The sequence below is a fragment of the Thermobia domestica genome, chromosome 8, assembly GCF_964235325.1.
Source record: "Thermobia domestica chromosome 8, izTheDome1.hap1.1, whole genome shotgun sequence".
In the NCBI taxonomy this organism is placed as follows: domain Eukaryota; kingdom Metazoa; phylum Arthropoda; class Insecta; order Zygentoma; family Lepismatidae; genus Thermobia; species Thermobia domestica.
In genome coordinates, this window is record NC_137461.1 from 106867226 (window position 1) to 106884955 (window position 17730).

The following is a 17730-nucleotide window of genomic DNA, read 5'->3' on the forward strand; positions in this document are numbered from 1 at the left end:
ACCCAGGTGAAATGTCAATTTAGTGTCTTCATTAGAAAGCAGAGAACATTTCTTACTAATCACTCTATTACAAGATTCGAATTTGCTACAGCTTATAGTGGTTACGAATGTTAATAAACGCGTGTTTAAGCAAAAGTGGGAATACAATTCTATTCTCTAACATCGACAGCTCTACATTTCTATCAAGAACAATGTTGTAATCGTGTGAATAACAGATGGTAGCAGCAAAGTCCCCGTGAAGTGAAGTACTCGTACAGTTGTCGAAGGCGGTAAATAATTATTTCCAGTACACGCAAACATTCTGATCGTCTCACGTACACGCAACAGAGACGTTGCCACGGTTCGGCCCAAATTCCTGGAAATGTTCTGGCATAGCTTGAAAGTTCCCTTTGCTATTTTGTGTCGTGAATTCATGTGATAGCTGGAGTGTCGTGACCGTTAGTAAGTGTAGTACAATGCGTGTTTGTAGACTGTGAACGAAGTTGGTGTGGTGACTGAAGACGGTGTAGTACTAGAATGCCGTTCCAATACACACACGCGGAATATGCAGATGTGATGTATGTCTACGGGTTTTGTGATGGTAATGCCAAAGGTGCTGTGGATGAATACCAGCGTAGATTTCCTGGCCGCAGAGTCCCTAATGCACGCGTCTTCACAAACGTGTATACTAAACTGCGTGAAACTGGTGAGCTTCCCAGCGTGAACTTAACGTCGGAACGACCTTCAAAATACACCCCTGAGCAAGAAGACAACGTTATTGAGGCTGCAACGCAACGTCCAACAACCCGCGTGAGGAGACTTGCTACTCAACATCAACTTCCACGTACGTATGTACATGATGTGCTTCGAGGAGAGGGGCTGTATCCGTTCCACATTCAATGAGTGCAACATCTCCATCCAGGAGACAGGGAACTACGTGTTGCTTTTTCTCAATGGGTACAGGAGCATCCGAATGTTTTGCCATTCATTTTGTTCACTGATGAGGCCACTTTCACAAGGAATGGGATAAACAACACCCGCAACTGGCATCGTTGGAGTTACGAAAATCCGAGAGCAATCACTGTTAGACAATATCAGGAACGATTTTCTGTCAACGTTTGGGCGGGGATTCTTTGTGATCAGATAATCGGTCCCTTTGTGTTGCCCCAGCGTTTGGCTGGTGACTATTATTTGCATTTCCTGCGCCACGAATTGTCGGTACTGCTAGAAGATGTGAATTTGGAAACTCGGGTGTCCATGTACTTCCAGCACGACAGGGCTCCCTCCCATGCCACACGACGTGTATGTCACTATCTTGACTCCAAGTTTCCTAATCGTTGGATAGGTCGCGGAGGACGCAGGTCGCTGATTCACTGGCCACCCCGCTCCCCGGATCTTACACCTTTGGATTTTTGCTTGTGGGGGTGGTTGAAGGACATTGTGTACAGACGGAGGGCCAACTCACGAGAAGACTACTCCAGAATATTCAACAGGCATTCAATACCGTCAAAGAGCGACGAGCAGACATCCATCGGGCAACAATGCATGTCCTGAGGCGCACTCCAAAGTGCATTCAGGAGGAAGGTGTTATCTTTGAAAATATGCTGCACGCTCCAAATAATAATGTTGAAGAGGAACGCTAGTAGTGTTACGTCTGGGTCTGCCCTCGTGCCTGCCATTGTATTCAACTACATTCCTATTGTGCTCTAATTAATGTACTTTTCGACGATCATTAAACTCATAAGTATTACAATGGTATTGATCCATGTGATTGTAGATTGACTCTTGTAAGGTCTCACAATTCTTCGAATAATACTGTAATACCAATAACATTCCAATAAGGGACATAATTACTGTATAAGTGTTCAATCAACACAATTGTTTGGTTCCAGTAGAAATCTTTCTTTTACGATTAAATTCTTTCTTAAGCATTTTTCTCTGCTTTCTAATGAAGACACTAAATTGACATTTCACCTGGGTTTGTGGTATACAGCATCGTTTTCCCCCAATTAGATCCTGCTACTCTATTGCCAGTGTTTCCACCCAGGAATGGCGAAAAATTGTTTGAAAAAGGGAATTTTATAGCACAATTCGAAAATGTTCCCTCCATTATTTCCCTCTTGTTTGCAGTACGTGGACAAACTGTATACCGTCTGAAAGCCTGTTTCAGTAGCTTTAAAACGAGGTATAATTCTTAACGTAAAACCAACCACAGAGTGTTCTATAAGCTTTCACACGGAACTTGAGAAATGCAAGCGGCAAAAACTTACTTTCACCCCTATCTCCGAAACGAAGGGGATTAGACCCTATGTTTATATAGGCATTTTGGCTTAGAATGACCTCCCCTATCACCTCCCAAAATCCTTGCATTTCCTCACCGGACACCCTATATATATATATATATATATATATATATATATATATATATATATATGGCCTATATAATTGTATAATTGAATAATACCTGCACATTAAAATTCTTTAAAATATTGTCCTACTGCATCGATATATCTTTGCCAGCGTGATTTCCAATATGCAAAGCATCCTGTAAGGCCTGTTCAGGAAGTACGTTTAAAGCCACTTCATAAGCTCTTTTTACGTTGTCAATTGTTTTGTAATGATATTCTTTCAGGGGAGTTTCAAACTGAAAAACAAGCCAGTAGGAGCCAAGTTGGGGCTGTAGGGTGGATGGGGTAGCGTTACCACGTTAGATTTGGCTAGATAGCTGTCACGATGAATTTAATGTGAGCTGGCACATTGCCATGATGAAGTTTCCAATCGCAGCTGATGTCTGGTCTGATGCACCGGATCCTTGAAACGGTAGTCCAGGAAGGTGCAAACTCACGGTGGATGATCGTTCTGATGTCACAAAAACACAATTGATCATTGTCTTGATCGTTAATTTGCTTAATCGAGTCAGGCATTCACAAAATATTCATTATAGATTGGCAGGTCACTTGCTGCAACTGAGAAGCTGGTATGCTCCATGGTCTGCCGCTAACCTCCTCGTCTTCACGTACGATTTCTGTTTTAATATCGTCCATTAATTGTAATCTCCTTCGCACCCTTCCTCTCTTTCCTGTCATCATACACTTTAAAACGTCCCTCATGATACAGTTCCTTTTTAGCCAATGTCCAAACCAGTTTCTCTTCCTCTTAATAATATCTAAAATTGTTCTTTTCTCTCCCACCATTTCTAGTATTCTCTCATTTTTTTTTTTGTTAGCCCAACCCAGGTAGTTCTCTCAATTCTTCTTCTCCACACCCACATTTCTAAAGCTTCCAGCTGTTTTTCATCATTTTTGCGTAAAGTCCATGGTTTCTGACCCTTACAGCACAATACTCCACACGAAGCACTTTTTGAACCTCTTTCTCAACTGTTTGTTCAAGGTCCCACAGAAAATTATTTTTTTCCTCTTAAAGGCTTCTTTCGCCATTCCTATTCTTGCTTTGATTTCACTTTTACACTTTATATCACTAATAATACTACTCAAGTATCAAAACAAGTCACCTGTTCAATTTTCTCCCCTCCTACTTCTATATTTGACACGAATCACCGTGGCTTCTGTCTTTCTAACATTTATTTTCATCCCATATTCTTCAAAGCCTTCCAAGAACGCCTTGTGCTATGTATGGACTTCCATTTGTGATAAACACTCATCCCCGAAAGCCTGACAAAACAGAGGTTTACGAAATCGCTCACCCTTCACCTCAGAGAGCTCCAAGGCAACTAAGCAAGCATTCGCTCCGTAGTTGACTTACACCAACATCGATCCCGACGGATAGAGCGTGCTGCAACGTACAGTCGCTTCACAATAAAATGTATGACATTACTTTCCGGACAGACGTATCAAAGACATGAGAAGGAGAACGGTCACTAGGGACAAAGACACACCAGCGAACTTCCTCAAAGGACTAGGAGACAATGCAATGAAAGCAGTAACTTGATTTATTAACAAAATCAAATATATCTCAGTGGAGAATGAGCAAAGAATTTCCTAGATGTTAGAATGGTTGCATTACCTCTTAAAAAAAAAAAAAAAAAAAAACTGCTAACATAATCAACAGCCTTACCACAAATTGTACTGGGTAGATGAGAACTGTATCAAAGCGGTTTTTTTTACATAAAAGACAAGTCGTGTTTGTGCTTCATTGACCGCGAAAAAGCTTTTGATTGGGTCAACTCGATAAAAGTACTGGAAATACTTACGTGTCCAAGTATCGGGGTTAAATGAAGAGACCAACGATTCATTTGCAATCTGCGCAAGGATAAAGAGTAAAAGTACGCCTACATCAAGGAGAAACTAATAGTATGGAGATTATGAGAGAAGTCACACACGGAATTTTATGGTCACCCCTATTACTCAACTTTTACTGAGAATGCTTAATTAACGAAACACTAATGGAACTTGGAGATTTCAAGATTCGAGAGTAGACAAGGTAAGGTGGCGGATGACACTGTTATTACAGCTAGAACTGAGGAAAGTCTATGATTCTAGAGGATAGAATAACTAACACTAGGAAACAATATCGAATGGTCACAACATCGAAAACTCAAACGTTATAAGAATATCAAATGGAAACATGCCCTTACTGATCAGAGCAGAGTAGAGAGAGCTTGAGAATGTTATTCATTTGCAGTATCTAGGAATTGTTTGGAATAGACCTGGTCACGAATTTACGTAAAGGCGAGTTCAAGAAAAAAAGATCACTCTTAGCTACCAGATTAATATGGGACTAAGGGAGAAATTGATCAAATGCTATATATGGAGTACTAGCCTTCGACTAGCTGGAGATGTCACCTTCCCCAGTCCCCTTCCATTTACTCGGCCCACGGTCTCTCACCTCATATCTCAGCCTTTCTTTTCCCACGGCAAGAATGCGACTATGGAAAAATTCTTAGGAAAAAATTTAGACTCTCTTCTCCCTTTGAACACGGATTCAATCAAAGTGAAATAATAAAAGCTCATGTTGGCCAAGTGCTGTGTTCAAAAGTTCATTTCACCCTCTCTCTTTGCCTGATGATGAAACTGACAATCTCGAAGTCGTTTTTATATAGAGAAAAATATAGAAATTACCTCTTTTGTTAAAAGTAGAATTCCCAGAAACACTGTGGCATATGCCCACCGGTTTTTAATAAGGAGTTTATACACCAAGTTCCATATTCCTAACATGTCTCTAATCTTACCGGCTTTCGAGATACGGGCATCTTATTTTAACAAATGCAACCCCATTATTTTTTTCTTTCTAATCGAAACATCAAAGCCCGCTTAAATACATCTTTAATTATTTTAAATCAAAAGCTTTATACCAACCTTCTTGACTAACATTAAGGGCTTAGTATTTATCGTGACGAGGACAAATGGCCACGTTACTGATGTGCGTATTATTATCCCCAATCAAAATAACAACATTAAGGGATTTCGATATATGTTCATCTTATTACAACAATAACTCCCACCACTTTTCTTTCTACCTTTTTTCGTCCTTCCCGGAAGAAATAATAAGAAACGTTAAAGCACTATATATTTTAAATGGGAAGTCTATATACCAATTTCATGTCTCGACTCTTTAGAGATTCGAAGAAATGGATGTTATTATAATAACTCCCATCTCTTTTCCCGTCGAATTAAAAAAAAAAAAAAAAAAAAAAAAAAAACTTTAGTGATACCTCACGTCACAAATCCTATGCAATGTATGAAAGTTCAAGTCTCTAGCTCCAGGGGGCTTTGCGTGGTATATTTTTTTCCTTTAAATCAGTCAGTCACTCACTCACAAGGAGACTTACAGAAGTGTCACTCACCGATCTGAATGAAACTTTGCACACTTGTAGAACATCGAAAAATAATCGATATGTATTGTTTTGTTTCGGCAATCATGAAGATTTAAGGGTGGAAACCACCCTTTGAACGTTAGTGGTTGTCTGCAAGCGTAGACAGAAAATACAACCTAGGTAGAAGAAAACATACTGCCAGGGGGAGGGTTAGGACAGCTGATTCAGAATATGACGTCAAAATTACAAAATTCAAAATGGCGGATCCAATATAGTGATTACAATTATAGTTGGCAGAGATTACTGCGAGGAGGTTGCAGAGCAATTTGAAGTCCTTTCCGTACTTATTTTAATGGGATGCTTGATTGAAGTGAGTCTCTGCATTTCTCACTATAACGTTTACAGGGACACAAACAGTAGAAAGTGTGGCACAAGTAATACATCTATGACTCATAGTTACGCCATACAATCTTTAATTTCTGAAAATGGTGTTGTTATCACCGTTGTTAATTATTTTGCAGGAAAAGGAAACATTTGACCCTATAGTCCAAAACAACCTCTTTTAATCTGAAATGTCCTTGTGAAAGCATCAATTTAGAGAAAATTAGCATCAGGTTTTGTGAGATCATGGTTTCAAGAGGTTTTCCTCCCAATGTCTAATGTAAAGTCCATTTTCTTATTAGATTCTTCAAGTGGTCACAATTCACCAACGTTTCAACCTATTTTAGGAACAAAAGAGTACCTCAAAATAGAAACAATTCTGCACTAACAGCTGGTAGGATTCAGCGTCTTAATGTGTTCGCCTTTAGGCAGTGAAAAAACATCGTGAGACATTTTACTGATATTGTCCCCTACAACTATAACATAAATTTGCATCTCCATAATAATGTAATTTAGATCCAAATCACAGATTCCTGATCAGTTTTCTTCTCCCAGATTTGCAAACCCTATTAGATATGCGTGATACAAAAACAGTTATTTGGAAGAAGATTGTGCTGCATGAAAAATCGGAATTGAAGAAATATACACTAGGATATTTTTAGAAAATATTTTTCTTATTTCATAACACAAAAGGCCAAGGTGAGTCCCATGGACTCGTTACTAATTTGTGTTAGATATCTGAGTTCCCGGTGGCAAAAAATGTAGATTTTTTTTTAAAACATTAATTATGTGGTACGTTATTATGAGTTGATTCTTGTGGTGCAGCTAGTGGAACTGTTAGTGTGAGTTAGTGTTGGTGGAAGTGCAGAAATGACAGCTTCTTGTAATATTGTGCGGTCAGATGAAGTAAATCGCCAGTTGTTGGAGGATGACGATATTATATGCAGTGAACTTGAAGATAGCGGAAGTGATTAGGAAAGTGAAGCGTCAAAAGTTTGATATGATTAGTGATTCTGAGAATGAAGATGTTGGGAAACAGTGCAGAACTAATGAAAATATTTTCCATGCGAAAGACGGAACCTCCTGGACAACAGAAGACGAAATCTCAGAATATCATTAGGAGGAAAGGCAATAAGGTTATCCTTCTTCCTAATAAGACAATCGAAGATCCCTTGGACGCCCTGTTATTTATTCAAGACGATATGTTGAGGACTATTGTTCGGCATACCAATGAAGAAGCAGTACGTGAACACAGAAGATGCAACATGAAGAATCAGTGGAAGCAAGTCGATTAGGGAGAAGTGGAGTGTTTCCTTGGACTTTTGTATACTGTGGGTCATCTCTAAGCAAAAAATCTGAACATAGTAGTGCTATGGGACAAAAAGTATGGACCACCAATATTTCGCGCTGCAATGAGTAAAAATAGGTTCAAGTATTTGTGCATCTTCATCCGATTCGATAACAAAACAACAAGAAGTGACAGAAGAAGCAAAGGTAAACTGGCGCCAATACGTGACTTTTAAGAAAGAATTAACCAATGTTTGAAAAAGCACTATGAGCCTGGGGTAAATCTCACTTGACAAACAGCTTGTCCCATTTCGAGGTAGGTGTCCATTTACGCAATATATGCCGTTAAAACCTGATAAGTATGGGATGAAGATATGGTGGATAGCAGACTCGAAAACATATCATACCCTTTGTATGGTATGCCTTACATTGGGAAAGAAAATAACACAGCAACCAAAAACTTGGGACAAAATGTGGTCCTTATTCTGGGAGTAAAAGAAATATCACATGTGATAATTATTCCACACATTTTGATCTCGCCAGCACACTGCTTCGCAGTGGTCTTACACTAGTGGGAAGGGAAAAAACAGAAGACCTTCGTTCCACCTGAATTTTTACCAAACAGAAGGTAGGAAGAGAAGTCATCAATGTTTGGTTACCACAAAGATTTTACATTTGTGTCTTATGTCCCTAAGAGGAACAGATCTGTAATTCTCCTCTTAAACCACGACGTGAAGTACCACGGACTCCGCGAGTAATGTAATACCTATTTATGTCCTTTTACTTTTTGTGTAGCTCCACGCCCTTCTCAGTACCTTCTAGTCAGTTGAGTTTGGACGCTGTTCTGCGGCAGGCGTGCTGAAAATTTATTTCAGTGCTGCTCGAGCGTTTGCACGGAGTCCATGGGACTCCATGTCGGGGTTTATGTAACATTCCTGTGCCATACCTGATTTACTGTTTCCAGCTGATGAGGTGGATTTAAATTGTGATATCTGTCGAAATTGAATTGTTTGGTTACAATCCACTTTGAAAATGTCTATGCCGTCCACAGTTAAGAATTCTGAACCAAAATTTGCAGAGAAAGTCGCAGGAATAATGAACGATGTGGGTAGGAACTTGTCTTATGTATTGTTTTCGGATGTAGATGATGAAAGGGTTGTCAGTCAAAGTGACCATGAAAGCAAGTCGGAGATATCAGAAAATGACAGTGACAGTTCATCTGATAAAGCTAAATGTGCTACTGATGAATTTTATTACGAACGAAACAGACAAGAATTAGAGTGCAAAAACATTGGTGATCTTTGTGCCCTGCAGGTTTATAAACTATTGTGATTGTTAAAGATGCGGTGGTTTCAGTGTGTTCTGATATCCTTTTCTAACAACAAAACAACAGTATTTTGTGTTAGAAACAGTAAATAAACTTTACAGTTATGAAAGATGAAACCAATATAATATGGCCATGTTGTTAACCTAGTTGATTTTTTGACGTAGTGTGTACCCTTTGTTTTTAACTCAATTATGTAATAATACATCATAATATACATAAAGCGTTAAAAATAAGCAAAAGAAATAAAAATTTAAAAACAGTAATTTTTACGTACAAAAATATATAGATTATATTTCGGAGTCCATGAGACTCCACGTCGGGATTTACGTTAAAAATTCGGACGTCGGGGGTTAAGGGTTAAGCATTCACCATTCTGGAGACATTCACGTAACAGAAGCAAACAAACCAGTGATAGTGTTGTATTACAATGAGACTAATGGAGGTGTAGACACGTTGGAACAACTGATCCATGGATATTCATGTAAAAGAAAGACAGATGGCCATTTGGTTTTTTCATGAATATGCTTGACGTATGCGCTGTTGCAGCCTATGTCGTCTGGAGTACGTTATATCCTGATCGGAAGACTTCCGGAAAGGGCTTTCTGACTGCAATAGCAGAAAGTCTCATCCGGCCACATATTGACAATAGAAGTGCTGTAGGTATTCACAAATCAATCCAGTCTGCTGTTGCTGAGTTCAAAAATAGTGATGAAATGCACGTTAGCGACGTAGTTGGTGAAAGAAAGAAAAAAAGATGTTACTTGTGAGATGTTCACAAAGGACGAATGCAAAGGCAAACTTGCACGTCATGCCGAAAGCGTGTGTGTTCTGAACATTTGATTGTACTTAGATACTGCAAAGAATGCAAATCAAGAAACGTGAAATGAAGGATATCTCCTGTAGTTCCAGAAGATTACGAGAACTTTCCAAACCAGCAATTATATTACTTGTATTGTTTCTAAAATTTTACAGTACCTTGTGAAAGATGTTTCTTAATAATCGTGTAGTTTGAAAAGTCGTTTCCTAGTAAAACTTTGGATTAAACTATCTTGCTTTTTTTAAATAATAATCTGAATTTCCAGCAAAAGTTTACTCCAGATGGTAACACTGACGATTTGTAAACACCAAAAGAATACGTGGCTGTTATACTTACATGTTCTGTAAGAAATACTAAAAAATATTATACGAAATTTCACTTTGCAACACAGTGTAAAATCTAATATGTTATCAACAGTGTGAGTCCATGGGACTCACCTTGGCTATTTATGTTAGGAAAATAAGTTGGCTGTTGTAGGGTTAAGTAAAGTCTTGACCCGACTTAGGTAGGTCCCATAGTATTGGAGTTATGGACCTTTAAAGTTCATATTTTCATGTTTTCGGCAGGCTGTAACTCCGAAAGGAAGCATTTGTGCACCCAGGTTGGTCTATACTTTTAGTCTTATCCTAACGTCAGGAATCACCTCCGAAATGTTGTCGGTGTTGTTTTGAAACTCCCTGTATAGGTTTTGTTACACTTTTTTTTTTTCCATCAGAAATGTACAATGTGGTGTCCTTTACCACTCGACACACATTTAGCCTGCGTTTACGTTCCCGCACCATCACGTTGTAGATTATCTGCCCCTAATGACGGCTGTGTTCATGAATGGCGGGTGGTTTGTAGCTAACACATTCACAGAAAGATCACAGAACATAATGTACGCGAAACGTGAGGTGAAGGCAGTTCAGTATCAACACGACCAGCACATCCAATCCATCCAGTAGGTAGTTACTTACTGACCTCAATTACGCGCTGAACGGTCCTGTTTATGAAACCTGGGATGTTCTGTTCCAGCTGCGACAAAAGTCACGCCTAACATTTCCACGCAAGAAAGTCTCCTCATCGAAGAAAGAAAAAAAAAAAAAAAAGTGACTTTATTTAATTTGTTTCTGCAACCAATTACCAGCCTTGAATCATCAGTCTGTTCCTCAACCTCAAGTTTTTACAAACAACTTCAACAATTTCGACCAAATCAAATTGATGTTTACCAAATCTAGATCAGAATCGACGACGAATACCCGAAAACGGCCTGAAAGCAGCAATACTAACAGATCTAGCATTAAAGTATAATGATCTTAACAATTTAAACTACTCGTAAGCTAGGGGAGCGAGACAAACTCAAGTAGCAATGGGTAGCCTCACCAAATTAATTTACTGGATGATCATGCCCGAAAATAACTTCCTACATAATAAAATCAAGCCTACATTTCAACCTGCGTGCAAAGCATATTCAGTTATTCAACGCTCAGCATTTACACCTTTCTCACTTTTGGTTAACAGTTTATACCAGGAAGAAACAGACAGACGCGTTAACTATTCGGCTATACAGAAACCCTCTAACTTCTGCTGATTTAACTTCCCTATTATAATAGTACGTAAAATTAAAATTACAGCACACTTACCTCCTCTACTGTTAAAGGGAGTGTGACTCGGCTGCAAAAAAGAGAGAAGAAACAAGTTAATTATAATTATGTGCTTCATTCGATTATATGCACAGTAGTAACTTCAGAAATAAACACACACACACACACAGAGAGAGAGAGAGAGAGAGGCTATTAAATTTGAGATATGATTCTGAAAAATCAAAATGAGAATAACTTACACAGAGTAAACAGCACAACCACTTTATTTTTGTGTCCCAAACAGTCTGAATGGGAAGGTTCTAGCACACAGGTCCCCCGATATAGGTTAGTACCTAGGTTGGTTCCTTTCTGTGCCAAAATTTAATAATTCATATAGTATTGCCGAACGAGCATAAGCGAGTGAAGGCGGGTTACAGCCTCGCAGGACTCGTGGTTTTCTGTCTTTATTATAGCTAAATGGGAAGGGGGGGGGGGCTGTGTTCTAGAACCTTGCCGTCTGAATTGAATATCATTGATTAGTTCATTTATAACACTAGAATTTTCTACACTGTTTCCTGTAAACCCATCACGTCTGTGCTTTGAAGTCCTGAAAAATGGGAAAGTCGTAACATACAAATGAAGCCGATTGCCATTTTTCCTTTACAGAATTTTGCTTGATTTCGTGGCTAGAATTGCTCCCAAACGTTCTAACAGGATTGTAAAAAAAGCCTTATACAAGTGCAAAATATGTATATATACTTTGGCAATAATCAATAATGATTATTTATATATTTGGCATTTATATATGGTATGACACTGTCAATTACTGTAATCTAAACCCCTAGCCAGAGTAAGATGTAGTTTGGTAGGGTTCATAATTGATCTTAAGAAACTTCAACTTTCAATGGAGTTGAAAAGACGTTAAATAGGACTTAACGAAAAGAGAAATAGGACACACGTATTAAGTCTATTTCTTTCAGGTTGGTAGGAAATATATGGGAACCATTTGTATAAGGACGTTTAAAATGGTACAATTCAATGCGATCGCGTTAATTGCGCTACTTCTCAATTTGTCTAAGGAAGTATCACGAGTCCCACTTACCCAACTGTAATATTTTACATGGTGACAAATTTCGATTCGTTAAAAATTATTGATATCACAACGTTTACGGATATTTTTTCCCTAGAGGGTGGTGGGACGTGAGAGAGAACGTCCGCTTATCCACAAATATGCAAAACAATGAGACCACGCGAAATCACGATGTAATGTCTTGAAGCAATATTGGAGACCTTCAACCAGCAATGAACTGACTTCCTTTTCTCCGAGTTTAAAGGTCCCACGATTATGCTCTGAGGGCAATTGAGACGTTGATGGAAGCACGAAATAATGGAATGCAGACAGTGGGAGGAAACCGAAGAATCACAAGAAAGGCCATGCGTTTTTATTTTTATTTGTCCACCACAAAGCCCACTTGGCGAAAGCAGTGATCGGGTCAGGCACTGTCAGGTGAAAGCCCTACAACTGAATCAGCACAAACTCTTAAGCGGCTGTTGGTTGATTCTTTTCTACCTTAACGTACCACGATTATGTACTGCGGTTAAAGGAGACTGTGATGATGAGTTGGACGATAGTGGTGGACTGACGACAGCAGAAGAAAACGGGAGAACACAAAGAAAACCAACACAGACAATGTTAGCGTTGCTCCCCAAAGCTCACTTGGGGGAGCTGGGAATAAACTAGGGATCTTTACGCAGAGGTGAACGCTCTACCCCTGAGCCTAGTATCTCTTTCAGCAGCGAATCTATATGAGACACGGACCTACACCCTCACGTGCTCCAACCAGGAATCGAACCCAGGTGTACCGTACCCAATAGTAGTAGTTGCTGCTGATGAATTGTATATAACGCACAAATTAAACGCTAATTTCGATTTCCATCCATATCGGATCATTTCTACTATCAACAGACAGCTTGTTCTTATCTGTATAACGAATAAACGGCCAACAGATCGATGGCACCTGTAGCACACTAAAGAGTTGATTTTATAGCTCTTCTTCACCCTGCGAGTCTTCAGTTTGCCTCAGGGGCAACAAATGGTAATTATCATGTACCCATTCGGAAAATTTTCTGCATGCTTGGAGTAATTGTGTGAAGTGCTTCGCACATTTGTCGAGTATATATGATGACTCTTGGTTGCAGTCGGAAAGGTACACCCACACCTCATTCAATGTACTATGTACTGACACCTGCTGGTTTGACAGACGCCGCTCTTACAGCTTTCGAGCGTTACAGTTGCTCTGCTATCCGATGGCGTCGGTAAGATAATAACCACTCAAAGATACATTGAGGCAATTCATTATCTGTCTAAGTCTCTTGCATTCTCTTGCACAGCCATTCTGCGAAGTTCTTTCTGCGTGCTGGTGGTGGGTTATGTGCACGTCATGTTCTAGTTTCATTTGTTGGAGGACCGAACGCTGGGACCACGGAATTCTTATACTGTTTTCACATTTTCGATTTAAAGTCAAGCTAATGTAAAAAACTTGATCTTACACTGCTTCCAGATAAATGAAACACCAAACTTCGCGTCGTAAACGGCTACAACATGACCCTCCCCAAAACGACTCAGTTTTAGTGGCAGTTTCGGCCCAGCGAGAAAAAACAAACACTTAAAGTTTCACAGCGTACTCCTTCCGAAACGGCACAGTTTGGGTGGTATTTCCAGTACAGCGAGAAAACAAATGCACTTTCACACCCTCATACTACAATGACAAAGGCGCCCGACCAATGTTAAGGCAACTTATTCTGCACATGCGGAGGGGGGGAGGGGGGAAAGGAATCAAGTTTGGCCAAACATAAATGGAACAGTCTTTCGTATCACTATCAATCAGGTATATAGCACTTAATTCGCAAAATGTGTATGTTTTAATATGAACCATATGACTAGTAGTTAAGTAATTATTGCATCTGACTTTCAAAACAATACTAAAATTCTTTAAGTATTTAAAGGATAAAGCTGTTAGTTCAGAAATAAAATAGTTTAATTCGTGCAGAAAGCACTCCAAATTCAGTGTCTGGATGAAAATATACCAACAGAAAATTTAAATAACTCGAGAATAGAACGGCCGGGATTTGTTTTTTTGAAAGTTGAGTTGAGATTTTCTTTTGTGCTCGATATAAAATTCTAATCTAATATCTTTCCGAAAAACAAAACCGGACGATTCTATCACTACTTGTTTTCGAGTTATTCAAATTTCTTATTGGTATATTTTCATTTGGATACACTGTATAACTCAGAACAGACGGTCATGAGAACGTCGAATGCTAACAGAAAATAACAAAGTTATATACCGAAAGTATTACTTGATACATAAAATATTATGTAATATTTTTAACAACATGAACACTGCAATATCCAGGATCAATTCTACTGAAGGCAGGGAATTCGCGTTATTATTCACTTTCTTGTCTTGTATTGTATGTCTGAGAAACATAATCGTTTACTCTGAGGAAAGAATGTAGACTGAAAGCTCTTGATACAATCGTGAATCGAATTTGGACCCAACAGAGGTGGAAATGGGAAATGGCGAAAATTTCATAACGAAGAACTGAAGAGTTTATATTGTCTAGTTCATATTGTTAGTATCACAGTCTAGAAGGCTCAGTTGGGCAGGTCACGTATCAGAATAGAAGAAAATAGGAACACTTTCAAAATCTTAACTGGAAACCCGATCGAAAAAAGATCATTAGGAAAACGGAGCAGATGAGAAGACAATATTACGATGGATCTCGTAGAAATAGGAGTACAAAATAGAAATTAATTAAAATTGGCAAAGACAGAATTCACAGAGAAATTTTGTGAATGCGGCACAACCTCCGGGTTGCATAAACCAGAGTAAATATTATAAATAATACCGTTCAGACATTCACTTCGAATTAAACACATGCAAGTTCTTTAATGTTCTTAAGTTTTAAGGTCAGTATTCCCCAAGAACCCAATCAATCACATTTCTAATTAATACACTTGTCACCAATAGAGATTATCAAGATAGGGAATATCCACACTGCCACAACATGGCAACAAATATAAGATTTTCTTGCAGATTCACCTCTGCTGCCCTAATAATGGTAGTTTATTATATTTACGACTGTTATCACTCCACACCATGCACATTAATTACAAATCGGCATGCATTATATTTCGGCAAACATTATGAGTACAAATATTTTTTCTGCCAATAAATACTACTTCATGTCTTCAATACTGAATTTCATGGCACAGTCACTTTTTTCCCCGAGATTTACTGCAGCTATTAGCCATTGGTCAGCGTACACATACAGTTAAATATTGGTTCGGGATATATATCCCGCAAATGGGAACCAGGATGTTTCACTTAACGATGCTTTCCTTGGTCTTCGCTAGATATGTATTCGTCTCTATTATATTACTTCGCAAAATTAATACCTTCCAACTGTTAAGTGTTGCAAACTACGCACTATTCAGAAATAACGGAAAATATGAATCCTTACCTTCTCACTTCCAACCATCACTATAAACAACACCCTACTATAGTATTATGTAAAAAGTGCTTCAGAGGGGGGATAGGGAACGGAGTCCCCTATTATTATATTCATTAGATATGAACTTCTCTTAGCAAGGAATGTACTCTTACTGCCTTAGAAAGTATTTCTGATCCCCAGAAAGCCCACGCTAATTATACCCTTAAAAGATCCAGGGGTTGCCTCTGAGGCTCCCTGCTGCATATACAAGCTACCTGAACTCACCGCGACCATTTGTATTTTCCGTCATTAATAGGAAAGGCTAGTCACTACTTTGCTATGAAATAATTTGTCAATGGTAATAAACAGTATCAAATAATTAGAAAAGTACATACTTCAATAGGAGACTCAGAGACACCCCTTGGGCCTTTATGTTAGTATAAAAAATAACGTTATTTTCTCTGAGATAAAATAAAAAAATGCTTAGGAAACGCAATCAGAGGGTGTATTTCAAAGAGAGACAAGTATTATACATCGCAGGACACGGGACGAAATATCTATTAAGAATAATAGCATTAAAAATTGACCAGGGTGCCTCCGTGGCACTCCTTGGGCCTTTACGCCAATATAAAAAATAACCCTATTTTTTTCTGAAGTAAAATAAGAAAACGTATGAACAACTCAATCAGGGGGCATATACCAAAGAGATGGAAGAATTCTAGAGCGGAAGACACGCGACGAAAAATCTATTAAGAATAATTGCATTAAAAGTGGACCAGGGTGCATCTGAGGCACCCCCTGGGCTTTCTCGGGTTAAGGGTGAAGTTGTATTAATGGATGGAGATTTACTTCAGGAGGACCCATTACAACTAAATAAAGTGCACACCCAAAAAAAGCAGTGCATAAACGACGAATTCTTTAAAACACAAACTAACTTGTACTAGGTGGCCACTAAAAATCACGAATACCATCTAACGGAGCCAAGGCAAGAGAGCAGTAGGGAGTTTTGAACATAGCGTGGGGATGCGTCTGTAGGGAGCAGGCGCGTCAGCGACAGTGTACACGTATAAACGAGGAAAGTGAAAAAACACTCTTATATGACAAAACACGTGCCTTGTGTGTGGCACAGCTTTGCAACACTTCTATGAACACTTGGTACACTGCCTTCACATGGCATTTCACTTTATCATAACTTTCTTATGGAACACTACGTGCTAAAGAATACGCTTTCCATTTTAAATTTCTACCTTATTATATATGTAAGAGAGGCAAGTCTTTACTTTAGGCAAGGCAGTGACAGGAACCGGTTCCCGTAGTTACAGTTCCCAAAAACGAAAGACAGAAAACAACGTGCCCTGCGGGGCTCTAACCCGCCTTCAGTCGCTAACGCTCGTTCGGCAATACTATGTTAATCAGGAACAGCATATACATAAGAAAATATCCACGCGAATAAGGAACAGCAAAGAGCCAGTTACAATCTGAATAACAGTGACAGGATATCACCGCCTTGCCCAAAGTAAAGTGTTACCGTAAAAGGTAACATCCCGACATATTTCGATTACCTGTATAATCCTACTGTAAAATAAAGTACGGTAACGTACTGCTTCTATGAATTTTACGTAAATATGCCTCCATAAAAGGGGATAGCATTCAAAATTATGCCCAATTTCACATTTGGTTAAGATGCAAATCTCCTCTTAGTTTCTGCTTTACATTTCTGTATTTCCCTCCATTACTACAACAATCACCCCTAGATTAGTTAATAAGACAGCAGGTCTGAAACACTGCCATATTATGCTCTACTGGATGTTTACTTAATATTGCATCAATACACGAACTCATAGAGGCCTGTTCATAAGTTAACTGATTTTCTTCCGAAGTAACCACCCTACACTGATCACCATTATCGTCTTTTGTTATTTGCATTTTGACATTTCGTCTGATTCTGTCCATTTCTTCGTATTCGTATTTCGGGGACACCATGTGCGGTAGGAGGCCCCGCGCGGTAATAGGCGCGTCAGCCGCAGTGTGTATGTACTTATACGAAGATGTTGCAAAAAAAAAAAAAAAAAAAAAAAAGTGAATTTAAACACTCCTTGCTGAACAA

General features: G+C 38.9%; 1 protein-coding gene across 3 annotated transcripts in view; it reads right to left on the reverse strand.

Moving 5' to 3' along the window:
* The window catches only part of vib (phosphatidylinositol transfer protein vib), a 159145-nt gene that overhangs the window by 140395 nt on the left and 1020 nt on the right, over nt 1-17730 (reverse strand). For all 3 annotated transcript variants that reach the window (XM_081768847.1, XM_081768845.1, XM_081768846.1), the window contains exon 2: nt 11187-11217. In XM_081768847.1, the coding sequence (XP_081624973.1) occupies nt 11187-11217 (31 nt within the window). The remainder of the gene's footprint in view (nt 1-11186; nt 11218-17730) is intronic.